The 27,322-nt window shown below is 37.2% G+C and overlaps 2 protein-coding genes across 2 annotated transcripts in view; one reads left to right on the top strand and one right to left on the bottom strand.

The window, feature by feature from the left end:
- LOC107740791 (PH and SEC7 domain-containing protein 3-like) overlaps positions 1-11,021 on the bottom strand; it is a 105,746-nt gene extending 94,725 nt beyond the window's left edge. The window contains exon 1 of the mRNA XM_016553292.1: positions 10,789-11,021. Within this exon, the coding sequence (XP_016408778.1) occupies positions 10,789-10,911 (123 nt within the window). The 5' untranslated portion in view covers positions 10,912-11,021. The remainder of the gene's footprint in view (positions 1-10,788) is intronic.
- A 4,000-nt stretch (positions 11,022-15,021) lies between these two features.
- On the top strand, positions 15,022-27,138 carry LOC107740790 (SH2 domain-containing protein 4A-like). The gene is made up of 8 exons (XM_016553291.1): positions 15,022-15,151; positions 18,122-18,281; positions 19,943-20,066; positions 20,163-20,310; positions 21,070-21,259; positions 22,972-23,102; positions 23,216-23,433; positions 26,824-27,138. The coding sequence occupies exons 1-8, from the start codon at positions 15,022-15,024 to the stop codon at positions 26,917-26,919; spliced, it is 1,197 nt and encodes a 398-aa protein (XP_016408777.1). The 3' UTR covers positions 26,920-27,138.
- The last annotated feature ends 184 nt before the right edge of the window (positions 27,139-27,322 follow it).

Genomic DNA, 27,322 nt, shown 5'->3' with positions numbered 1-27,322 from the left:
TGATTTTAACAGTAAAAGACTGTAAAAATTCTACAGTAAAAACCTGTTAACTGGTTAACAGTAAGTTTCCATACTATATACGGTGAATAACTGTAATTACATTTAATGTCATTTTACAGTAAAATACTGTTAAAATTACGGTTTTTGGAAGTGAAAAAGAACAAGTCATTGTATAATTTACAGTGAAAAACCGTAAATTGACATTCCCAGAATTCCCTGCATGACACTTCACATTTGATGTTTTTCATTGAAATAACGGTTTGTTCTTATTTTTTTCTTATCAATTGCATATGTTAGGGTTTTATCTTACATCTAATGTTGTTAAATTAATGTTTATTGCATTATTTCAGTGTGTGTTACCATGATGGTGTTTAGTATTTGTGTGAATGACACTGTGCACCTTTTTATTTATTAGTATTTACTTTCTCAGCTTGTGGAAAAGCTGTTTGTGATGAGCTTTGATTCATCATGTGACTTTCTCATCACCACCTGTTTTTGGTGGTTATCAGTGTATTACAATGGTACAAAACGGATATTAATACTTCAATAGGTTGGTATATTAACATTATATCAATTAATGATGATATATGTTTTTTTTTACTGTGAATTAAGTTAAGTCTGTAAAACCTAAAATGTTGCTACCATATTTTTCACTGTAAAATTCTGGCAACCCCAGCTGCCTGTATTTTACTGTAAATGTCACGGATTTCTTTTTTACAATGTGTAAGTAGTAGCAACTTTACATGTTTGCTCTAACGTCACTGAATCTGCTGTGTAGATGAATCATGTATGTCGTCACGCGTTGACGTCATCAAATTGCGATCGGTTCCTGAGATCGGCCAAGTTGGTGAGTACCAATCGAGTCATAAAAAATGATTATCGGCCGATACCGATCTCCGGCCGATCGATCGGAGCATCCCTAATTTTTTGTTTTTGACTGCTAAAACTAAATTTTATTTGCTGTTTGCCTTAATAATGTGGGTAAATTAAAATAAATTTTACATTTAATTTAAATTTAAATGTAAAAAAAATTTTTATTATTAATAATTTTCAATAATTATCGATACCGAACGATATGAAACATTATATCGTGATAATGTTTTTAGCTATATCGCCCAGCCCTAATCGAGCCACCCCTATTATTAATGTCTTTGCGTGTCATTCTTCACCTGAAAAGACGGCGAATAAAAGGAAAGAGGCTGTGGGTGAAGCCGTGGTTGCTGTTACGGGGAAGATGGGGCGCCTACTTGAATTTATGCAGAGAACTGCAGTGGGAAGATTTACAAAGCTTATTTTGCTCGGGTGCGGTCCCTAATCAGTTTTGGTTTGTCCAGAAACCTGCCATTTTTAGGATAATTTGCTAAGCACACCCAGCACCTACTCTCAGTCTTGCCTCATCATTATGGCAATGTTTCGTCAGATTTCGTCAGAGTTTGTTGTCGTTTGTATGAGCACTTTTTTTAACTTAATTTCAATATCGTGATAATACCGTATACCGTAATAAAAGTATTAGCAATTAATCGCAACATGAGAATTTGATACCGGCATATCCCTATCCACGACCCAATAAACGCCGGTTGAACATGTTCAGTCGGGTGAAAACAAACTCCGACCAACGCCGACAGGGGTAACACACTGATCCAACAAACTCTGACAGACTTGTCTGTTGGTGTTTGTTGGGGTTTGTCTGTGCAGTGTGAATTGGCTTACACTTTAAAATAAGGTTCCATTTGTTAACATTAGTTAACTACATTAGATAACATAAACTACCAATGAAAAATACTTCTAAAGCATTTATTAATCGTAATGTTAATAATTCCAACATTTACTAATACATTATTAAAATCAAAAGTTGTATATATTAATGTTATTCAATGGACCTGAGCTTGCATGGACTAAAAATTAATATCTGTATTTTTATTAACTAATGTCAACAAAGATTAATAAGTACTGTAACAAATGTACTGCTCTTTGTTAGTTAATGTTATTTAATGCATTAAATATAGTTAACAAATGGAACCTTATTGTAAAGTGTTACCATAATCTAGTAAAGCGTTTTATATTTGATGATGAAAAATCCTAAATTTCTTTAAAGCTTTCTTTAATCATCTATTGCTCTTTATTAATTATAAATAGTCAGGTGGTGTGACAAATTAATTTTTAAAAACAAAATAATATTCCATGTAGTTCTATGTTTCAATTAATATGAGCTCATGAAAGCTGCATGTATAAAAATAAGAATTACAAAAATGTTGTCACACTCCTTGCAACTTTAAATAGCAAAAGCATTTCATATAAAACTGCCCAAAGGCTTATTATTAGCATTACTTATAGGTGCAAAAATTCCCCTAATGAAATGAGAAGCACTTGTGTTTGTTTGTAATGGTGGTCACCATGCAGAGATGGCATGACTGTACTACTACTCAGAAATACTACAACACTACTCACCTTATCTCTGTAAACACCCTATTTTCAGACACCTTATAATATAATAACAGTACGAGTTATATGCTTTACTAGATTGTTTGATGATTTCAGATAAATCTCCCCATCTTGATGTGCAAAAAGTTCATTGAACCCTTTGTTTAAATTTCATTAATTTATGACTGATAATTTATGGTGCTTACAAATAAACATGAAGTCAAAATTCATTCATGTCATTCTCATAATTTCCGTCTGCCTTTATTTTGTAACACACATCTCCAACCACACATCATGTACTGTGCAACCATTCAATCAATGGGTTGCTTTTTTGTGACATGTACACAGTTTGTGTTGGCTGACCATTACAAATTGTGTTCTTCCATCAGTTACATGTGAGATTAGTGCTGTATTAAACTGTTTACGAGATTATGAGCCTCCAGTTTCAGCAATTTATGAATAAAAGTCTGACAGCAAAGTCAGCCTCATTCAATGGGATACTCATACTTATGCCTGGCTTCACAATCCTGAAGACCTCTCAGTAAGGAAAAATACTGGAAACATTTCCTGAGAGAATAAACCCACTGCCAAAGACTCAGCTCAGGACAACCACAGCACTGCTGCACTTATCTGACCGCATTTATAACTGCATGAAAATAATCTGCCATATATGCAAACAGCAACCGAAGAGCTGAGGCTGTTGTCTATTTTACATACATCTATCTGTTCTAACATTGATCATTGTTTTATTATAGGGTGATGATGGTATCTTAGTGGTTAAAGGGTCAAATGTTCAAACCCTGCAACGGCTGATTCATAAACTCAAGTATTGGGCTGCACAATTAAGAGCCGGGTATTGTTTTCCACATTGCACTCTGTCCTGTTGAGCATGTACATGCACACTACCTACTGGACCCTTATTAGAGAGTTCAATCACTTGCACATGCATTGTTCTCTACACACAAGTACACATGGACAGAAAAATCCGGCTGCACATGGACTAGAATGCAACAGCATCAGTCTAGCCTATCAGAACATTCTAGTGTCATTTCTTGCTCATTCAGTTTATTCAAAATGTATATAAGTTTTGTTTTTCATGCTGCTCAAAGGATGCTGACCATTTAGTTATTGTCAAGAATTGCTGATGTTTAAAACAGAACATAATTGTTTCAGGAATACAGTTCTCCATATGTTTTGGAAGTGAAGCTACCTTAAAATATGGCATGCAGTTGCTGCTGTTAATATCAGTTCATATCAGTTCAAATGACTAGGCCCTATATTGCAATTGCAATGTCAAGGGAAATAATCAACTATTATGATTTTTGTCATAATCATGCAGCCCGACTGCAGAGTTATTGAGCTCGTCAATCACCACTGTGCCCTGAGCAAGACATGAAACAGTAGGTTAGTCCATGGGGTCTGTCCTCTTAGGAAACTGTCAGTTGTTTGTGGACGAGAAAACATCTGCTAAATGACCGTTTTGTCAATGCAGGGAAAAACTGTGGCATGTAACCAGAGACCATGATGCAAGAGCGTACAAACCCTAAATTCCTCTGACATAGCAAAGGCTTGCCCAAAACTGTTGCAGTACTGTGGCAGAACTACACGAGCAGGCCCACACGCTCAACTCCAATGCTTACACTTTCTTGTCCTTTGACTATTTGTTTATTAAATATTTGGGCTAGTTTCGTAAATCAACCAATATAGAGTGTATTCATTTGTACTCAGTTTAGCATACTTTACAGTATGCTTAAATCTCTAAAAACCAAAACAGTCTGCAGATTCCTTTGAGCAGATACAGTGCTCAGCCATACAGATTTTGGGTAACACTACAATAAGGTCCCATTAGTTAATGTTAGGTAATGCATTCATTTACATTAACTAACAATGAGCAATAGACCAATTCAGAGTAGACGTCACAGTTACGTCACTTGCAGCTGCGCGCGCATAAACCTAACTATTTTGTACCGTATCCTTGAAATTCTCTAGCCGTAAAGGCTATCTCTCCCGGGTTTTCTGCAACCATGATGCACGCGCATCCTGAATGTTTACAAACCTATAATTGGTCTATACATTTGTTATAGTATTTATGAATCTTTGCTAATGTTAGTTAATAAAAAATACAACTGTTCACTGTTAGGTCATGTTAGCTCAGGTCTGTTAAATAATATTAACAGTTGCAACTTTTGATTTTAACAATGCATTCGTCCACGTTGAAATTAACATTAACTAAAATGTATGCTTTAGAAGTATTTTTATTGTTACCAAATGGAACCTTCTTTTATAGTGTTACCGGATTCTTGCAGGACCAGCCAACATTCCTGCCACAAATCTGATCTGATTATTAAATCGTTTATTGCTGTTTAATAACATTTAATACATGATTCTATGACTCTTATAAACACTTTTGCTGGAAAGCAATATCAGCACAGTTTACAACATTAAGTGCATTTATAAACACAATATGCTGATTACCATCAAAAATCCACTTATTATTAACCATAGTATTAATCATAAGCAGAGTTAGGCCTGTCACAATAACAACTTTTTGTTGTGCGAAGCGATATTATTGTCATATTAAAGACCATTTTATGCAAGAAGGCCTACACACTTCCATATGACAACAAACTTTTAATTTTTAAGAATGTTTAGCTCATGGAAATTAAGTATCAAAATATTAGATACCTTAAAAAACCTGAATTAATAGTAAATAAACATTTTCTAACAAAAAGTGCAAAGTAGAAAAAAAGAAAAATGCACAAAGAACTTTTAAGGGTGCACACTATTGCTGAAAAACACAATCACTACTCAGCAGTCAGATGTCCGTATGCACAAAGACACAGATCCCTAAACAAGACCATATCTGCAGATGAAACTTCGTTTATAGAAGCATTTTTTAATGTGAACTAGCACCTCATGACTACACCACGTTATGTACGAGAAGCTGCAAAAGACACAGGCACAAGTGGAATGTACAAAACATGGTGACATTAATTTTTAAGTAAATATAATGGGCGATATATTGCGTCACCAACAATTATTGAGGTCATGTACATATATTGCACGATAAGTCGATATATTAATTATTGCGAAAGGCCTAAGCAGAGTACAATTTTGCATTTAATGTTCATTTCCTCATAGATATTCAATCATATTCAATTGTTTAGTGAGGTATGGTACATTGCTTAGACTCTGCAAGCCATAAAGTTGTACATGATCGACAAACACAAGACAATGCAGCACTAGATCTAATGGTCAAGTGACAGTTCCTTCAACTGTGTTTCCAAAAAATGAATCATAAAAGCATTACAACTGTACCATGTGCACAAGACAACTGTAACAGCATGCAAGTTTTAATAAGAACAACATGCTGGTGTTTAGACAAAATATTTCCAAGACAACAACAACCAAATGTGTTTCTTCCCCTTCACGTTTAGGTCTTGTGGTGCGGTGTATCACGGTGGTTAATGAAGAGATGGTAGATTTCATCCAAAATATAACCACTGTGCCAAAACACTAAACCCCAGGACTGAAGCTGTGATAACACATGACAGTACAGTAGCTTTACAAGCTAAGCTTACAGGCCAAATATCAATGAATCACACAGCTGATTGGCTGGTTTGAGCAAACAGCAGCAGACAATGAACACAAAGCCTGAACAGTGATGTTTGTATTGAGGGTCTGAGGTAACTCAGCACTGTTACTTTAATTTACACTATTAGTATTATAATTACACTAGTATTACACTGCTATAACATGCATTACGGCCAAACGCAAAGCATCATCCCATGGATATCAAATCATCATTCATCTCGCTAGCCAGAAAACAATACAGCTCCGTCCTGAATGAAGACGTAGCAAAAACAAACAAACAGAAACAGTAGAAATAAAACGGAATCGCACCATGTTCTCTTCATCATCATCTTGACCATTATAATCACTGTTTGAATCTCATTTATTTGTTTTCACTCATTTTTCCGCATTTCGTGTGCGAAAGTCTGTTAGCTTCACTAACGTTACTAGACGTGAGCTAGCACTGCAGCTACAAAAATAAACAGTAAACATGTTTAAAGTGTGTTTTTCATCAAACACACACAATCGTGTATGAAATGACTTATAGGACACTGAATGTGTGACACATAAACAGAGAATACTGCAGAAGTGAAAGCGCGTGGATCGAGTTAACGTGAAATCGTGCAGAACACTGGAAGAAACGACAACAAACAGTGAAACTCACCGACAGAATGATTCACAGTCATTTAAAGCTGGATGTTGAGCATCACTGTGATTTCCTTCAGCTCGGTGTAAGAGCAGCGGTGTGTGTGTGTGTGTGTGTGTGTGTTTGTGTGTGTCTCGACCCCTCGGCTTAGCGTCAGTTGGTACAGTCCTGTGCGCGTGAGTGCGCGCGAAGTACACGTGTTTTCCCGGTGTTACGAGATTTTCGGTTTCCGAGATTTATGCCCCGCCCACTGAAACAGAAAATCTCGGAAACCGAAAATCTCGTAACACCGGTTCATATCTCACACGTCATCACGCATGACACTGTACAGTATTTGAAAAATAATGTGTTTTTTGAACATTAAAGCATGTCAACATATTCTGTTACACCAAATAATGATCTTTAAAAAAGCATCATATGACCCCTTTAAATCCAGATGTTAAATCTTCATGAGGATATCCGGGGCTTTTCTGTCAAACCAACTGTTTAGGGGAGTGACCAATGTGATAATTTAATATTTGGCTATTATAGGCTAACAAAAAAACATAAAAAAATGTATTAGGGTTGTTGACGTGACATGGCATTTTCACTGTCACACAAGATAAAAAAATTAATATAATTAGCATTGTCATTATTTAAAATGCAGTAAATGGTTAAAAATGTCTTTGTCCCACATGGACCTGTTGTTATAAAAGCTTTTTTGAGCCAAATCTCAAAATTGTCCTATGGTGTGACTGTCTCAAGCATGGTTCAATAAATTACAACTTTTATCAATTAAAAAGAAAAGCATGAATATATTAATAAATACCTCAGGCATAACTTTTCACGTGTATATTTTAGTAAATTGCAATCATTTTTTTCATCCATATAATACTAAAAGCATAGGATCCTCACTGAAAACCATGTCCCCAGTGTGACATCCTGATTTTAAATCGGGCAATTCCACAGACAGCTTTAATTAGTTGAAGGGCCCCATTCAAGGTCATGTTACTGAAGTCCCCTGTGAAGCCCATGTTATGTTAACATGCAGGTTTTGTCTCAGAATTGTTCAAATATTTAACTTTTTTGGAACCACTATAGAAGTTTTCATACATACATTTACGTTGTCCTTTGGTGCGACACCCCTAAATTGTATTTTTTTATAAAATCATGGAAAAAATAATGCAAATGTGTCTTGCTAACTGCTAATGACAGGTTAGCTTGGAATAGCAAGGTCATAAACTGGCAGAAAAGACTGAAACAGATAAAGTCCACCGGTGTGACGCCTGTACTGTTACACCACACGACCAAGACGTCACACAAGAGGACAAGGTCTCTTTAAGAAGCATTTTAAATAAATAAATAATAATGATTTCTTTAACCTCTTTTTATTCTTTTTTTGAGCACTTTCAGTGTTCTTAAATGCAATAATTATACATTAATTAAAATATTTGCTGATGTTTTTGCAGAAAATAAGTATAAAATGTGATACTTTGTTTTTGAGATGAAAGAATTGAGGGAAAGAAATGAGTGAGAGAGAGGACATGGAAACATTGAGAGAAGTCAACAGGGATCCACGCAGAAGGAGGAGATCCTGAGAGAGCGATGCAGAAAGTAAACAGAATCCAAATGATGCCTTAAAATGAAAACAGCCATGTACTTCAAAAGATTGTTTGAATATCAGTCATATTTAGCTGCGCCACACATGCCGCGCGCGGGGAGGATCTAGAAGAGCTTCAGTGACATACTGATTGGCTAAGAGACTAAATGACTGTATTTTGTTGATTTAAATTACTTTTTTGTTTTGTTTAAAAAACATGTTGATATTGTTTGTATCAAAATTAATCTTTCTTTCTCCTTTGACATGTTCAAAGTTAAATAGAAATACTTTAATGTAATACTTCTCACCTTCTCTTTAAAGCAATAACTTTAGCGTGACATAATGTCCTATGGTGTGACACACATAAAAGAAGCACAGATTTGCTTTATCTCTAAATATCTTTTTTAAAAAGCATCACTCGTCTGAAAATGGTGTAATTTTCAGCAGTTTAGAACGGATGACATCAAAGCTTGTCTTGAAAATCAATGAAAAACAAGTCATGATGTTATTCATAATTTCATATTAAATAAATAACACTATATGAAAATACGTGTCTAACAATGAAGAGGCATTTCTCTCATGCTATTTGTATATTATTAAGAGGTTTTTTTTCTTAATTTTTGCTATGTGTCAACCTAGGACAAATTTACGGTACAGTTCAGTAAAAATGTTTTAAAAAACACTGAAAGAATTGACAAAGTTAGTGACCCCTTATATTTTCTCAAACATCAGTCTTCACACTACATAAATACCGTATATGTATTTCTTCTTCAAAAATGGTCTTTTACGGGGGAAAAAAGCATTTTTACTGCCTATTTGTCAACTACCCATTACTATTTATATAGAAATAACAACAGTGTAGTCATAGTTTTATTTGCTTCTGTTTTATTATGTTTTTTTAAGTAATATATGATGTTTTTTTAAGTAATATATGGATTATGAAAAGTGCTATACAAATAAAAATGCTTGAATCAGCTTATGCACTCAACACAAAAATTGTGTTTAAAGATATTTTTCACTTGATCTCATGTAGTCACACTTCCGACAAATGCATGGCAGAAATGGCAGAAATATTGTAATGATATATATTTTTTAAATATATGAAATTATGAACATAAAAACTAAAAATATATGGAAAAATTAAGTGATATATATATATATATTATATATATATATATATATATATATATACATGAAAAAAATTATATTTAAAATTATTTTAAATATAAATAATTAGTAATATACTCAAAAAGGTTAAGACTGGGCTGATGTGAAACTTGGCACTGTGTACTGCAAATACACTGTTGGTTCCTAATAAATTGCATGGACCTACAATGATCCATGTTTGTAAATCACTTGGATGAGAGTGTCTGCTAAATAATTAAATGTGTGTAAAAGAGGTTCAAATACAAATTTGTAACTATCAAAAAGGCCCAAAGTTCAGCTTCCTGGTTTCATACTTGCAGCTCTAGCCCTTGTCTTGTTGTGGCAAAAGGGTTCATTTTAGACCCTGATCTGTTCGGGTTATGAATCTTTTCTTTCCTTTAAATCGGAGGTTTTATGAGGACAGTCCTCCATTCACAACTCGGTTCCAGTCTGTGTGATGCTCCGGGACATTCGAAGCCTGATGCTTTAGTTTATTTGAAGACTATTTTCATTAACAGAGAAAAACAATCCAAACTTGCTGGCCACATTTGATCTAAAATGTAAATAACTCTAATAATCATTTAAAAATTCTTGTTCAATGAAGTTATAAAAGCAAGTGTCACATTCACGACTGTGCTGTTGTACTGAATATCATTATGCTGGGATTTATTTCAACAGCACTTGTTTGATATTGCTAAATTGAACAGATCCCAGAGAAACTACAGCGATAATAGTATCAATACACTGGTAGGGCATTTTGATTACATGAAAGCCTTAAATGCATGGATAAAAGTGTCTGCGTAATTGTGTTTATTAATGCTCAGTATTTGAGTGATCACCACCTAGTTTTTTCCTTTATAGTAATGTATTTCCATGCTTCAGTTCATCTGTTCTTCTTCTAATTTAATATCAACTCTGTGCTGCTTTATTTGGATCAAAGTGTGCTAGCAGAGTGGCCGCAGGTGTATTCCAAACTCCGTCAGATATTTTGCTTAATGTGTTTTTGTAAATGACACTTACCTTGATATTTTCTCCATACAATTTAAGCATGAATTAAATGTCCAAAATAAGTTTTGGGGCCATTGTACAGTTCTCCAACTCTTAAAAAGTAAAATAGGAAGATGAAAATTGGTTCTAGTCCATTTAATGTGAGGTATGGCAAAGATGGGATTGAGATATGAGCTGTAATCAGCCCATCTGGGTGGAGAGACAAACAATCCCCAGCATGCTCAAATTCCAAAGAGGCTCTCTTCAAACCAGTCTAAAACAGCACTGGCCAGACTAGACCGAGACAAGCAAATCAATCACTCAGAATCAGTTATATGTAGTAAACAGCATATATGCAAACCCATCAGATACACACATACGCATATCTAAATTTCCAGTTCGGTGGATTAATAACAGAGACGCAGCGCAGATATACCTTCACAGGAACTGCAGGTCTAAGTCTGGCCGACGGCACCATGGCGGTCTGTGTTGCAATAGACTGTGCTTCTGCCGTCAGTGTTGAAGTCTCCCCGCCGTCCTCATCGAGATGTGATGTCATATCAGCAGGTGTCTCCCCGGAGGAGCTGGGACGCAGTGCAGGTGTGTATCCATACAGCTTTGAGGTCCGCTCGATGACAGCAGACAGAAAAGACGTCCTTTCGGCTCTCCGGCTCTCTTTCGCTCTGCTCTGAGCACCAGCTTCCTCTTTCTGTTTGGCGCTGTGCACCCAGCTCGTGTGCGGCTGCCGCGGCTTGCTGGGGGTTACGACTGGAATCACAGGAACTGGTGGAAGAACGAGAGGCTTGGGGCTCAGTTTAGGTCTGATCCGTGGATTCCTGACGTTAGGGTCCGATCCTGCTCCTGGATGGAGGAAGCTTACTCTGGCAGCTGAAGTGAGTTTGGGGTACACCGGTGGGGAAGAGCTTCCCTGTGAAGCAGATGGACACATCTGGCTCATGATTGCAGAATTCCCTTGACGTAAAATCCAATTAGGGAATTCTGTCCCATCTACTGTCGACCGTGACAGCTGTCCTGACTCTCAGTGAAGAGTTTCCTCTTTAACAGTGCAGTAATCCAATACAACAGGGTTGTAAGTGTCAATGCGATTATTTTTAATATTCTATTATTTTAGCGCACCTCCTTGAACAGACGGGTCTAGGTGGCCCCTGGCAGAGGCTCTCTGGCTCTCCCGATGGTAAATCAGAGGGTCCTCTTTCCATGGGCTGGTACTGGTGCTGATGGTCCCTGGACGCAGAGGAAGGAAGTCTTACCACGATGATGATCTCCTATTTCCTGTAAGAGAGGCTAATCTCTCTGAGTTGGGTGCGAGGGGCTCTGAAAAGCTCCCAGGATCATAAGGACCAGGATGGCACTGGTCCACCCAAACGGCATTTATTAAAAACTGCACACATTTAGTTGGAGAAATTTTTTATTTCAACGAAGAACATATTCAATAGGATTTATTAGACTGTGATTATGTGATTGATTGGGGAGTCCCACATTTCACACTTATAGTGTGAGCAGTCAAGTTGAAGCTTGATGATTGGACCGTATAACATGATCACATAAATCCTGACATTTGGCTTTACATCGCATGCAATTTACTTGTACATTGAGAGTTGGTATTTAACAAAAGCATTGCTGAAATCACACAGTGTATGCCCGGCTTTTGGCATTTAACCAAAAACCCATTCAAAAGACGTATTGATTTTAGGACGAGGGAACCATAAGTGCTGAATTGCCAATCGTTTCCAGTTTTTGGCCTACAAAAATATGTCATCCCTGCAGCACTCTGTTGAAATGAGTCACAATTCACTGAGGAGCAGTTCAAATCCCTTTAAAGCATGGGTGGCCAACCCCGGTCCTGGAACGCTAGCTTCATACAGGGTTCAGATCCAACCCTAATCCAACACACCTGAACCAGCTAATCAAGGTCTTCAGGATCTCATGAAAAGCACAGGCAGGTGTGTTGGAGCAGGGTTGGAACTGAAGTCAGGAAGGTACAGTATGGTGCATTCAAGTCATGTCGGATAGATCATATTTACGAGTTGAATGCACATGAACGCCACCACAAAGTCATTATTGGCGAGTGGGAAACTCAAAATTTTCTTTAAGCCTGAGTTTCCGAGTTGGGGGCGTGTCAGTGAGAAAATATGTCGGATGCAATGGATGCAGCCAAAAACTAGAGATATGCAGCATCTGTATTGAATGTAAATTTGTTGAAATGAATAAAATATTATATTATTGTATAATTACCATAGAATATATAATGATTCAGTTTACATCACCTTCATAAATTGAATAAAAACAGAAAAAAGCAAAAACACAATGATGCACATTCTTTATTCATCATTTTGTAGATGTAGAGTTAAAAAAATAGTTGAATTTTATGTAGAAAAGTTAAATCGCCATCTTGTACCAACCAAAGTGACTTGAACGCACCTGACATCGTAATTACGACATGTCAACTCGTAAATACGAACTTCCCAGGAGGACTTGAATGCACTAGTCCTCCAGGAGCAGCGTTGGGATTTGTGCGCTGTGAAGTACTGTACCATAGCTACATTATGTAGGAAGATTGTCAAAACAGCAGGAAGTTCTGAAAAACGGTTATTAGAGTGGGACATTTGCTTGACTGATAACATACTTGGCTGGCATTCAAAATATATCAGCATAAATCACACTATTGCTCTATTGTAAAGCACAAACCTGATGGACTAGACACAGAAGCAGGGTGTTTCCATGGCTGCCAGCACCTGTCAAAGTCACACGACACCCCTGTCATTGAGCTCAAACATCCAGGAGATGACTGCTGAACTCAAAGGGAACATTGACTGCAGCCTTTCAAAGCAGTCAACTATTCAATCAGTTCGGCAAAATATCTATATCCAATATAAATGAAAACACAATGGAACATCTGAGTGCTGGACATCTTAAATCTTAAAAATCCAACACATCTCTAAACCTACGTCAGTATTTAGTGATGTATATGTGACCCTGGACCACAAAAACAGTCTTAAGATTTATGCATCATGCATAATAATGCATCATCAAAGCTGAATAAATAAGCTTTCCATTGATGTATGGTTTGTTAGGATAGGACAATATTTGGTCGAGATACAACTATTTGAGAATCTGGAATCTGAGGGTGCAAAAAAATCTAAATATTGAGAAAATCATCTTTAAAGTTGTCCAAATGAAGTTCTTAGCAATGCATATAACTAATCAATTGATCTATTTACGGTAGGAAATTTACAAAATATCTTCATGGAACATGATCTTTACTTAATATCCTAATGATTTTTGGCATAAATTTTTTTTTATAATTTTGACCCATACATATATCCCATACAATGTATTTTTGGCTATTGCTACAAATATACCCCAGCGACTTAAGACTGGTTTTGTGCTCCAGGGTCACATATGACAGACAAGACAAAGCTCATTTTCAACATTTTATTGAAGTAATCATTCCTGCATCCTGCTGTCTACAAAACCTTTATAGAGCTGCACAGAGTCAGTTCAGATCATCAGGATATGTCTTCCGTCCGCTTAGACATCAGGTTTAACATATGACAGGAAGTATTATAAGAATATATGTGACTATGTGCTCTGTTTTCCTCACAGTACTAATGATGAAGCTTCCTGTCTGTCCGTTCATGTGAAATAATTTAATAGTATTCATAACTATGTGATATGTGTTTCAGGACATGTGCTCATATGGGAGATTCAAGATCAACAGCACAAGTATTTGCATACTACTACAGAAGCACACTGAAATTCACTGAAATAAAACCTCTGCATTTAGTGTCACCTGAAATCTTTGAGAGTGTTATGACACTTTCAGTTTGCTGTTCTTCTGTCGTACAGAGCGAAGACGAGTGTTGGGGGTGACGAATTACAAGTAACTAGAGTTAGGTAAAGAAGATATCTGAAAATATCTGAGTTACTTTTTCAAATAAGTAATGGCAGTGACTGTGTTTTCCCATGTATTGACTGACAGCTCTCCTGTCCTCACGCTGAGAGAAATCAGGAGTGAGTGCAGAGGTGTTGTGTGCGCCGTGTGATGCTTTCTGTAGTTCTGGACTAAATGTGAACATGTATTTACTCTTCTCACTTGCACAGAACAGACAAATATGCTTTGTGCATTTAACACAAATATGCATTTGTGCATTTAAGGTCACTGCTGACCTTTGATGGTCAAATTCAACCATGCAAATATACAAAAATGACTTTCGTTAAACATCACATTTGTGCGTGTGTGTGTGTGTGTGTGTTTGATTTATTGCTCAAATAAGAGAGTTGTTATTCATTATTTTTTGTTATCAAGCCCAGCCCATGTAAGAAAAAATAAAGCAAAGTAACAATACTTTCCATAAAAGTAACTAAGTAACACAATTCGTTTTTTTTTTTTAGGTAACGCAATATTGTAATGCATTGCTTTTAAAAGTAACTTTCCCAAACACTGGCAGAATGGACATCAAAATTAGCCCTCAAATTGTGAACTGGGTTACATCAGAAGCTTTTAGTTCAGAAAATGAGGACATTCTACTTTAAAATTAACGTACTGTGGATCACCCCTGATCCATACAAAGGTGTTTATCTGTGATATCAGCCCCTCACTGTCCCTCCAGCCAACTCTATCTCATACTGCACAAATCAGCCAGAGATGGGCTCATGCTGGAACACTGCACCTCCCAACACTGCTGACATCAAACGGCCCAAGTATGTAAACCATCATGGATCACTACTAATTACACCCTTGATGCATCTAACATCCAAGGCCACAAGAAGCCCCAGTGAGATAGTATCACAGCGTCATATAAACATGGATAAATTACAGAGTGAATGCAGGAAATGCCTTCTCCCCGAAACTCATACTATTGCAAACTTATTTTAGAGTGTTTTCAAAAATATCTGAACAAATGCTATCATTGTGGTAAATAGTGGGTAAAGTACAAATGTGGCTAAGCTGTCAGACTTTGTCAAAATATGCTATAGGAGACTTGTACCTACACAGGATGAACCGCGAAACGTTCCTAATAAAGAAGCAAATCATAACTTTAGATTTAACGTGATAACTCCAAAAATAGCATATTAACAAGAAAAAAAATCTAATTAATCACCACACGTTATCTACAGAAAAATAATTTCTTATTTTTAAGAAGATTTTTAAAGGTTGCTTCCAGTTTAGGTTTTTTTTTTATTTACTTTTTTTAGACCCGCTGCATTGTCACTGAAATTTTTTGCATTCGTTGATCTTGTATATGTGTTTTAATGCCATACAAACTTGTATTTTCAGTGATGTATTCTACATTGTTGTTGCAAATTCTGCTGATTTGTCAAGGTTTCAAGCTTGCTCACATAGATGAAGTTTTGTCAAAATTGCAAAATGACTAAAAAAATGAATTGCACGTAAAGCTGTAGCCTATATAATTGCCAGCTTGTGGACATTTTTGTAAATAATAACTTGAACAAAACTTTTAATAACAAAAACATTTAACTGACTAAATAGTCAATTATTGATAGACTGTGATATTTGTGTGTGAAGAAAAAATCCTCTGTCACTCCACAGTGAATTTAAAAAAAAGCGAAAATATTCTTCATTTTGCACTGTTTCTCGTTGTAATAAAAGCTAAATGTATTGAAGGCTTGGCTTCATCATCTCTTAAGAAATGAGCACAGCTAAATCACGCCCCCTACTGTGTCGGAGGGCAATGCGAGTAGCTCTTTTAATCATATTTGCTGAGTGTTTTTTTTTTATTTTTTTTTTTTATCAATTTGTTTCAGTCTAACACAATGGAAGAGTTGATGTACTGGTGTAATAATATTTTTTGTGAGTGTTTTGTGTCAGTGTGATTTTGTTTTGTGTGTGTGTGTGTGTGTGTGTGTCGCCTGTATATGCAAGCACTTTGCATAGGCCTATCTGAAAGGTAAAGTTAGAAAATGGCCTACTTTTCGGAAATTGCACCTCTTAGGGCACGCAGCAAGAAATATGAACCCATGTGCAGTTCCGGTGGCGGTTTATAACAAGTGCGCCACCTAGTGCACGTTGTTTGTCATAACTTGCACAAATCACTTCAAAGTCTGAGTCTGTTAATCGATGCTGTAATCACACACACACACACAAACACACACACATATATATATATTGCCAAATGTGTGGGAAATGGCCGCGCACAATTTATTTATTTTATCCTCTTTTTGCTTTTTTCTTAGCTTAATGTTTCATAATTTCAGGGTCAGATTAGACAAAGTATTTTCAGCATGAAGTATCCCGCGCAGTCTAATACTATTACACGCACAAACGCACGTGCAATAGAGCGGCATATAAAGCGGCTCTCGTGCAGCTGAAAGAGTCTTTCACACAGAGCCGGAGGAAGAACCAGTGTAGGAGGAGGGAACTCAGTTTGGGCTGGAAGAATTTAAGGGTGTGTACATGACCACAGATTTCACTCGACATTTACCTTTCTGGACAGGGTTCAGGTGTTCACTCAGGGTTTCTAACAGCACATATATATATATTGCCAAATGTGTGGGAAATGGCCGCGCACAATTTATTTATTTTATCCTCTTTTTGCTTTTTTCTTAGCTTAATGTTTCATAATTTCAGGGTCAGATTAGACAAAGTATTTTCAGCATGAAGTATCCCGCGCAGTCTAATACTATTACACGCACAAACGCACGTGCAATAGAGCGGCATATAAAGCGGCTCTCGTGCAGCTGAAAGAGTCTTTCACACAGAGCCGGAGGAAGAACCAGTGTAGGAGGAGGGAACTCAGTTTGGGCTGGAAGAATTTAAGGGTGTGTACATGACCACAGATTTCACTCGACATTTACCTTTCTGGACAGGGGTTCAGGTGTTCACTCAGGTGTTCTAACAGAAATTAAGCATTATTCTCAGCAAAGGTTCATCTGGATTCGTTATAGACACACCACTGATGTGCTGCACTGATCCTCGCGAGAGAAATGAGTGTGTGAAGCCTTTACTTCCAGTGGTAAGTGTGTGTGTGTGTGTGTCTGTGTCTGTGTGTGTGTGTGTCTGTCTGTGTGTGTGTGTGTGTGTGTGTGTGTGTGTGTGTGAGTGTGATGGGTGATTGATAGACGGGTTTTTTCCTGCTTCCTGTTCCTTGTTTACATTTGTATATTGACTGTACTGACATCAGATTTCTTTCAAATATGTGACAGTGAGTAAATGTGTTATTCTATACTTTAATAACTACTATGGTGTTAAGGGTTTTTTTTTTAGTCGAGGAAAAATAAATAGAGTAATAATAAATGACACATGAATAGTTTTTAAATGTATTAAAAAATAATAATACATAAAAGAAAAATCTATAATTTTGACCCATACAATGTATTTTTGGCTATTGCTACAAATATACCCCAGCGACTTAAGACTGCTTTTGTGCTCCAGGGTCACATTTTATAATAGCTTGTTCCTATTGTATAATGTTAAATAGTAGGCATTCAGTGTCTTATTCAGTCAATTCCCAATCAGTATAATCAAGTCCTATCCTACATTTTTTTCTTCAAAAATATTCCGTTTCCCAAAAATATGTACTATTATGGAAGTAAAATGGGTTGCGACCAACAATTCATGTTGACTTAAAGCGATCTCATTTGTGATTTTGGTCAAAAAAAGTCAAAGAGACAAAGAGAGACAGCTTTGCTTTGTGCTATAGAAATCTACTCTATTTATTAGGCATGGGCAGATTCGTTTTATTCAGTGCCACAAAACCATTGTCATCATTGTGAATGTTGTGCAGTTTCAGGAAAGACTGTGTCGTGGATAAAGGGTCTAGATGATGACGTGTGGGTTTGGGTGATGGGAGAACATCCTGATGACAAACCCTACGATCAGATCAGTGACGAGATCATGGCTGAGAGAGCAGCACTGCAGGCCCAGAGAGAGGCCGAGAAGCTCCGGTAAAACTGCACCAGTCATACTCACAGCTTTCTTTAATGTAATGCAATCTCAATTATATAGGCTATTATTTAAGTTATAAAGTAGCTATACATAATGTTATTATTTATTGCACTGCCTTTAATGCAGATTTAAATGAAAAATTCAGTGTATTATAGTATTTTTTTTATTTAATACTGAAAAAGTATCATGAGAATCTAAGGAGAATCATCATTGAACATCAGTATTATATTTTGAATATTTTCAATTTAACTTTTACTAATTTTGTCATTTTTATTAGTCCCGCACACCACTCAAGTTTGCATCTTCACAGAAATTTTGATCGAAACGTTGCTCATTAAAATCCAACGCACCCATGATTGATTCAGGTGTGCGAGGCACTAAATATTTTATTATTATCATTTTAATATTACTATTTTGTTTTTTTTTCCAAGTTCAGTTTAGTTCATTTTTTTCTTTCCAGTTGGTAATTTTAGTGCTTCAACTTGAAGGTTAAGGCAACATTTCTATTCTATTATAATTGTTCTTTAACTCTGAAAATGTATTGCTTGGCATAAACTACAAAGTAATCCACTCGGTCAACACTAGTTAAATATTTCACCAGTTTGATGGGCTGTCGTCATCACAGGGTTTGTGTGCTAATACTGTGTTCCTGCTGATGCCACTTCCTCCTCATGCACTTGCTCTTTTCAATGGGACTGCTGGACTGAAGTTAAAATGAATATTTGTTTCTGGTTTTAGAGGCATTTCCGATGTAAAATGATAATAATCAGTGCCTGCTTGGGTGTATATCAGTGCAAACAAACCAAATGGCAGGTATTTCCATGATGCAATATGTGTTGCAGATAACTGCACTGAACTAAAGGGCAAACGTCCAAGTGCAGAGTTAAACTGAAGAGACTTCTGTGTAATATAAGTCATGACAGTAACTGACCGTAACTGTTTATTATGTGCAAAATTAAACTACCACGAAATGAAATACCAGCTTAAATCCAACACACAATCCGAGCGGCTGAGTCCTTAGCCATCTTCAAGAAACGACTAAAAACACATCTGTTCCACCTTTATTTGACCCTCTAACTCTAACACTTTCTATTCTATTTTAATTCTTCTTTATCTATATTTATCTTTTTTATTAAAATTTTTTTTTTTTTTCTATTCTATCTACTTGTTTTTCTTTTCGTGTGTGTGTTTATGTGTGTGTATAATATATGTATATATACCTTGCTACGTGTACTGCGTTAGGCTAACCGAGACTTGTCATTTGCACTTATATATTGTTGCTCTTTTGTTAGTTTTGACTGCTTTTATTGTCCTCATTTGTAAGTCGCTTTGGATAAAAGCATCTGCTAAATGACTAAATGTAAATGTAATAGCGACCTGAATTTCATATCATGAAAAATACATCATGGAAAACAAAAAAGCTTGTCTGGCTTCTTTTCACATACCTTTTTTAAAGAGTATGTACTAGACCGTAAGCACAAGGCATTTCTTTTTCTGTTACGTCTTGAAGGAATTTACCTCTTATTGTTATGAGTGTTCTCGTTGACATTCCTGGTCTCCCCTCATAGCAACTATTTCCTGTTCAGTTCTGTGAATCATTCATGACCGCCAAAAACTCTAATAACCTATGCAAGTGTTCTTTTCACTTCTAAATGTACAGGGCTAAGAAAGAGGCTGAGCTGGAGAAGCGCTTTTCTGGCCTGTATCTCGAACCGGAGCAGGTTGTGTTGTCGGAGCAGGAGGTCCAGCAGAAGGAGCAGAGGAGAGCGGAGGAGGAACTCAAGGTACTGCTGCCACACAAACACAAACCCTTCTGCTTTAAACAAATGAAGAAGCAAATGTTCTGGGTCTGTCCTGACCTGGAGGCGTTTCTTTGTCAGAAACTGGAGTTGGAGGAGAGGCGTAAGGCTGAGGAGGAGCTGAGGAGGCTGGAGCAGGAGAGGAAACAGCAGATTTACATCAGCCTGAAGGAGGTGCAGGGCAGTAAACACACTCGTGACGAGCAGGACAAGGAGTGGCAGAAGACATGTAAAGAAAACCATACAATCTACACAACAATTACTAATTACAACTTAAGAACTGTTTATGATATGCATCTACAGTGTTTATGGGAAATAGAGTGAATCTCACAGAAACATGTTCTTAAGGCAGAAAGTTACTGTACATATCACCCACCCAAAATACTTTTGAGATTATTTTGAGAATAATTGCCAATGCTTTTTAAATGCTCTTTACTGTAATACAGTAACATGTTTTATTGTATCTCAGTATTAAACAAATTAGCGTAAAACTTTAAACTCAAATTATGCATACACTAAATCTTAAATATTAATATACTATTGGGTAACACTTTATTTTAAGGACCTGTTCTCACTCTTAACTAGCATGCATATTACTAGCTTATTGGCCGTTTATTATAAAGCACATATTAATGCCTTATTCTGCACGAATCCCTTAATCCGACCCATACCTAAACTTCACAACTACCTTACTAACTATTAAGCAGCAAATTAGGAGTTTATTGAGGCAAAATTCATAGCTAATAGTTAGTTAATAGTGAGAATTGAACCTTAAAAATAAAGTGTGACCTAATACACTAATAATACTGAAAATCATCGCTCCGAATATTGAGAATTACACAAAGAAACTTGTTATTTGGGGTTTAACGGCCACATGACAGTTCTTGAAAGGATGTTTTGTTCTCTGTGGTTCTGTTTGTGCTGGTATTTTCTCAGTCATGCATAAATAAAAGGAATAACCGGTGTGATTTTGCATATGTGGTTCCAGTGCAGAAGTCAAAAGCTGCAGACACGCGCAGACGATCTCTAGCCAAGCAGACTATCGAGGACCACCGCAGGCGCTCAGTTAAAGCTCTGGAAAGAGGACGTGTAGAGGCCATGACAAAGGCCTTCGGCAGCACCGATTTAACCACTCCACCCAAACCCAAACCCAGAAACAGCAGCAGTGCTATCAGTCGGTGAGTCGTGTGATATGCTTCTCATCAGAGCCAGTGGCAGTACCTGAATAATAAAGAAGTGATGAAACAGAAGGGCTGGTGGTTTGAAAGATCATAATCAATCATAATGGCCACATTTACATGCACATCATTTACCAAAAACAATATGAGTAAGCCTTTATTCTGAAGAAGATTCCATGCTTCCCTGCTACTGGAATATTCCTGTATTGATGTAATCAGCATATTCTGTGAACGGCTTCTTCTTTTCCTGCTACTCTCATGTGGAAATACTGGAAAGGCTTGCTCTTGACATTTATTTGAGTTCTTTTGTTCTAATTATGGACAGTAATTGAACCTGACTCGTGCTCATTCATGCTCTTGCTAACAGCACACAGAAGGGGCCATCAAAGGCCAAATGTAGGTCATGGGACTCTTATGGTGCTCTCAGCCATCTGCATATCAATATACGTTCATTTCCTTTAACGTTTGTATGGAAACGTCCTCTTCACTCCAAAAATAATTTTCTTTTCATTTGGACATGTTGTGCATGTTGTGAATAAGGTTTCTAAATTACATATAATTTAGATTGTTAGTTGTCTTATTCAGATTTAAAAACAAAACAAAAAAAACCATTGAATTTTGGTTTACATTCACGTGCATGTAAACACAGTCTATTAAACCAATGAGCGGAGACCGTCAATATGGCATTATCCGGGTCAAGATGTGATGTAGCAGCAATTCTTTATATTTAGTATTGACACCACCATTCAACAGTGTGAGGTCCCCAAGATCTTCTTTGCATATTTTTAAGCTACCAAGGCTGCATTTATTTGATCAAAAAAATAGTAAAAACATTTAAAAACAGGATTTTTTTGATGAATAGAAAGTTCAATAGAACAACATTTATTTGAAATAGAAATCTTTTGCAACATTATAAATGTCTTTACTGTCACCTTTGATTAATTTAATGTGTCCTTTGCAAATAAAAGCATTAATTTCTTTCAATCAATCAATCAATCAATAAAATAACAAATATTACCAGTAGCGTATTCATTTGAAACTGTGGTAAATTGTTCTAAGTTTGAATTTTAGTGGAACAGAAATTGAGTTTGATTTATTGGGGAACGATTGCAGCAATATGTTCATTATTCAGGTTTGCTCTGAATGCTGGTTAACCTGCTTTTTCACAAAAATATGCATGCAACTCAAATATTGATCTTAAGTTTAACGTGAGAATACTGATAACTGTATTGAGATGTAAAATATTGTACTTTGACCTAGATTTTTTCACCCACCTTTAAATTTGATGTAAATATAACAATCTGCATAATATAATCTATTTATCAGTAATTAGTAATCTAATAGTCAGTAATCAGAAAGTTATGCAGAGACCTTGATTCTGGGAAAACTGGAACGTCACCTGTCTCTCTTAATAGTGCTATTAATAGTGATATATTGATCGCAGCTGTATGTCACATCTTTTCATTCAGATGTCTGATTCATCTCAGGAATGTCGTACTGCAGACTGTTTGTGCAGTTACGTGTTTTGACAAGGAATTCTCCTCAACACATCATCTGTTGTGCAAAGACACTGTCAGTTTTTAAGATTTACATTCTCCCGTTACATACATTAAAAGATGTCTCAGTTCTGGGGTTGTGCTGTATGGTGGTTGATGATCCAGGATTTGATTAAGATATGAGAGTAATTAAACGTCTCGTGTTCTGATTGGCAGGAAGGGTGGTATGCGGCGCTCACTGTCAGCGTCTAGCCGAGACCATATTATTCGCTGGTTCAAGGAGGAACAGTTGCCGCTCAGAGCAGGATTCCAGCGCGACCAGAGCCGGATCGCATCCTGGTTTCACGGTGAGAAATAAACAGACTATATTCATTCATTTAACTTACAGTATAAACTACTAGAGGTTACACACAATGCTGCTGGATTTCCCATCATTCACATAATCTCATGTTACCTGCAGGTATAATATCTCGTGAACAGGCAGAGGTGCTATTGAAGGAGGGCGAGCCTGGGGACTTCCTGGTGCGTGTTAGCGAGAGGATCTTTGGATATGTGCTTTCCTACCGATCCAGTGAGGGAATCAAGCACCTGCTGATTGATGCTTCAGAGAACTGCTACATGCTGCTGGGAGATCAGATCAGATTCAGCTCGCTCACTGAACTGCTGGAATATCATCAGGTAAATGTGCTATACGTCACTCACTGGTCCTGGGCAAACAGGTTACATTGGGCCAGCAGAATCCAGAACCATTTCTGGATTTTATTTCTTCAGGTGTGCACATCCCGAAAAAATAATAATAACACCATGTTCATTTACATTGTCATTTAGCAGACGCTTTTATCCAAAGTGACTTAAAAATGAGGACAATAAAAAAATGTTCACGTTCAGAAAATAAAATTAATATACTTATGAATTATTGTTCACGTGTGACCAGATTTACATACAAAAAATACACCATAAATAAATGCACAAGTGTCCTCACACATTTTTGTGTTTACATTTATGAACTGATTGTTCCCTATCGAACGGTCTCTCTCGTTGCGTTTAACACGCTTATGGGGAAACTCCTGTTTACTCTGATGCTGAAGTCTGATTTGTTCACGTTCGTGTAGCTGCACGAACAAATGGCGCTTCAACCCGCCAAAAGGTGAGGAGCCGACTGCTATATAAGTAGGCTCAGAGCGCCATTTTTCTGAATTCAGTGATGAAGATCATCTCCTCGCTGGACTCTGAAGAAAGAAGCCAAAGCAAGAAGATCAGCCTGCTGCTCGCCGTAGAAGAGCCCCTGGCAGTGGAAATATCGCAGAGCAAGCCTTCCCCTGCAGCCATCCGGTGTATTAAAAAGAGCAAATTTTCGGAGCAAATTTCACTGTGACGTTGTTGCAAATGTCACGCCGTGAGTGTGGCTCATGCAGGGAACCTCTGCATGACACAGACGGGTACGGTGAGTGCGTCACTTACCTGGGCAGCGCCCATGCTGAGACTGCGCTCATTGGGACTGAATGCTCTCACTGCAAGAGCATGAGTCTCTCCCTGCTTTGCTCGTGGATCTCCTTTCTTTCGCCAGGAGCCTCGGAGGAAGAAACAGAGGTGCAGCGGGGTTCCATCGGGCTCGACTGAACTCATGCCGGCCCGCGTGCTTCACTCTACCCGCAACGCTTTGATTTGCCTGTGTGCTTCACATGCTTCTGACACAGAGGAGTGGGCGTGTTCAGGCGAAGATCCTGACACCCTCCCTTCATCTCAACCAACACAGCCCACAGGCCCAAGTCCTGATGCGCCACGCGGTCACGTGGTTCATGGAGCGCTCAATAGTTCCAAACAACTCTGAGCTGTCAATATGTTTGAATGGGTTTAAGTAGGATAGAAAGCAGTTTCACTATATTTTCAGCAATTTCTAGTGATTAACAACACATCATGTGCATTGATTGTGTATTGATAACTACGCTGACTACGTTTAATAATCGCATTTTATTCTGGGGAGTAATGAAGAGACAGCATTAATATTTTTTCTAATATGCTTATTATTTCTATTACAATAAAGAAATTATGTTTTTTGAGGAAAACATTTCAGGATTTCTCTCCATATAATGGACTTCTATGGTGCCCCTGAGTTTGAACTTCCAAAATGCAGTTTAAATGCAGCTTCAAAGGTCTCTAAATGATCCCAGCCGAGGAAGAAGGATCTTATCTAGCGAAACGATCGGTTATTTTCTAGAAAAAAAATACAATTTATATACTTTTTAACCTCAAACGCTTGTTTTGTCTAGCTCTGAGTGAACTCTGTTTTTTCCGGTTCATGACAGTTAGGGTATGTCGAAAAACTTCCATCTCATTTTCTCCTCCAACTTCAAAATCGTCCTACATCGCTGTTTTGCCGTTTTTTTGTAAAGGGCATTTGATCTTCTTTGCATGTTCACTTTGCAAACACTGGGTCGGTACTTCTGCAGCGATGTAGGATGATGTCATCTACCCATTCATTAAACTATGACAAGTGAGTTACTGCAAAAAGACGGTCATTGCAACACTGTAAAGTGATGAAACTATGGTGCCACATGTTTTTTAAAACCATTTTCATAGGTTTAAAGTTATATTATCCACTTGGAAAATATGTTAATTTGACTAGAAACACCAAAGACCAGAAATGTAAAGCATCTCTGACTTTACTTCAGTATTATGACGTATTTACGACTGAAACCGAATATTAAATAGAAGGGGCGGGGTTTTATTTAAGCACCTCCTCTCCACCTCTCGCTCGCAGCAAACTCCGGTTGGAGGGGCGTGGTTAAGGATACTCTGCCCCAGAGCCGTTGAGAAACAGTTGCGAGACGCTTTGATCTCGCTGCCACGCGGTCACGTGGTTCATGGAGCGCTCAATAGTTCCAAACAACTCTGAGCTGTCAATATGTTTGAATGGGTTTAAGTAGGATAGAAAGCAGTTTCACTATATTTTCAGCAATTTCTAGTGATTAACAACACATCATGTGCATTGATTGTGTATGTTTTGCATTGTATATTTAGACATTATCAAACACTCAATGCTTATAAGTTTTGCTTTTTTTTTAATGTTGAATTTAAAAAGATTAATTACTCACATCCCAGTATTATTTTATGACATTTATGTAATAAGACAATATAAGTGAATGTTAAAAAAGGCCAGCAAATACGTAATTTAACCCAATAAAAAAAATTTAAAATAACGTTTTAAAAAAACACAAGGCAACCAACTGCATTCAGGGAAACTCTTTCTTGTATTCCTTTAATGGGCAGTCTTCACTGAAACTCATTCAACTTCCTACAGGGAGAGAAAGATTGCAGAAAGACTAAAAACTTAATATGACAACTAGCATCTGGTTATGATCGCTATTAAGGTGTTTCTCACTGCAAATATAGCATAACTGCCTATTATCTAAAACTAAACATTAACTATAACGCGTTTCATAAAATACAACTACTGGCCAGATTTCCGAGAAGTAAACTAATGCGTTAAAATGCCAAAAACTGCTGTAATTTCCTCAACTCTCTGGCAAGTGTGCTTGAGAAGCACTGAAATGAATGGGCTTCAATACTGGATCTATTGGCTGCTCCATGACACGCTTTACTAGCATTCCTCAGTTCCTATGGAAGCCTATGGGAGTGTCGCAACTCTGTTTCTCAGCGGCTCTGCTCCGCCCAAGCCGTCAAACTGACGTCATCAGAGGAGGAATGCCATTCCAGAGCTGAAGTAAATGTAAATCTTGATTTCATGAGGACTTTAACACGTCTGTACTATTGCTGTGGAGAAATAGTTGACTTTTTGGGCTTATACACAGTCTGTTGTACCTCACTGTACACCGTTTTTTTGAAAATGCTTATTATTGTGTTTGTTGCATAGAATGAAGCTTTCACTGATTGCATAATGTTTAACGGAAGTTACTACCATAATTGACACAAAGCATCATGAGACGTAGGAAAACGGTGGATATGTGCAATTTCAGCAGTCATCTCAGAGTAGGTTGGGTTTGAGTTGGATTGAGAGGGTGTTCGTGTGTGTGTGGTGATGTGTAACTCTATATTTTGTGGCACTAGGTAGAGCCGCTGAACTCGTCTGGAGTGGAGGAGTGTCTGCGGCGCGCGTGTGGACAGAAAGCAGCCGCAGCAGATTATGCAGAACTCTTCACCTGAACTCCAACCAACAGAAGAGTGCAGAACCTGTGCCTTACACGGTCACCAGCACTGCAAATACACTAACACTGATAATAACTGCAAAGCAACATGCCTGCGATTCTTTTACAGGCATCGTCACATTTCATAAGCACCCCTGTTTAAAAGTATTACATTTATCTGAAGTTTAAATCCAACATTAAAAATTATTTTCCATCCCAAAACACCAGCCTGTTCCTTTGTGTAACAGAAAAGATGAAACTCAAAAAAGATGAAGTGGGTTACACTTTATTTTAAGGTGTCCTTGTTACAGTGTAATTATACATTTAAGTACTACATGTACTTACTATAGGGTTAGGATTACTTGGGGTTTGGATTAGGGTGACTTGCATGTAATTATGCATAATTAATTATTATAATAGTA

This window comes from Sinocyclocheilus rhinocerous, unplaced genomic scaffold, assembly GCF_001515625.1.
Source record: "Sinocyclocheilus rhinocerous isolate Xijiao unplaced genomic scaffold, SAMN03320098_v1.1 scaffold1097, whole genome shotgun sequence".
Lineage (NCBI taxonomy): Eukaryota > Metazoa > Chordata > Actinopteri > Cypriniformes > Cyprinidae > Sinocyclocheilus > Sinocyclocheilus rhinocerous.
This window is presented reverse-complemented; position numbering and strand designations above follow the sequence as displayed.

Bases quoted from the DNA above. Each gene is read 5' to 3' on its own strand.
- LOC107740790 (XM_016553291.1), top strand. From the start codon at position 15,022: ATGGGCTCATGCTGGAACACTGCACCTCCCAACACTGCTGACATCAAA. The intron at 18,282-19,942 runs GTAAAACTGCAC...CTAAATGTACAG, and splicing joins AGAGAGGCCGAGAAGCTCCG to GGCTAAGAAAGAGGCTGAGC. The intron at 23,103-23,215 runs GTGAGAAATAAA...TGTTACCTGCAG, and splicing joins GATCGCATCCTGGTTTCACG to GTATAATATCTCGTGAACAG.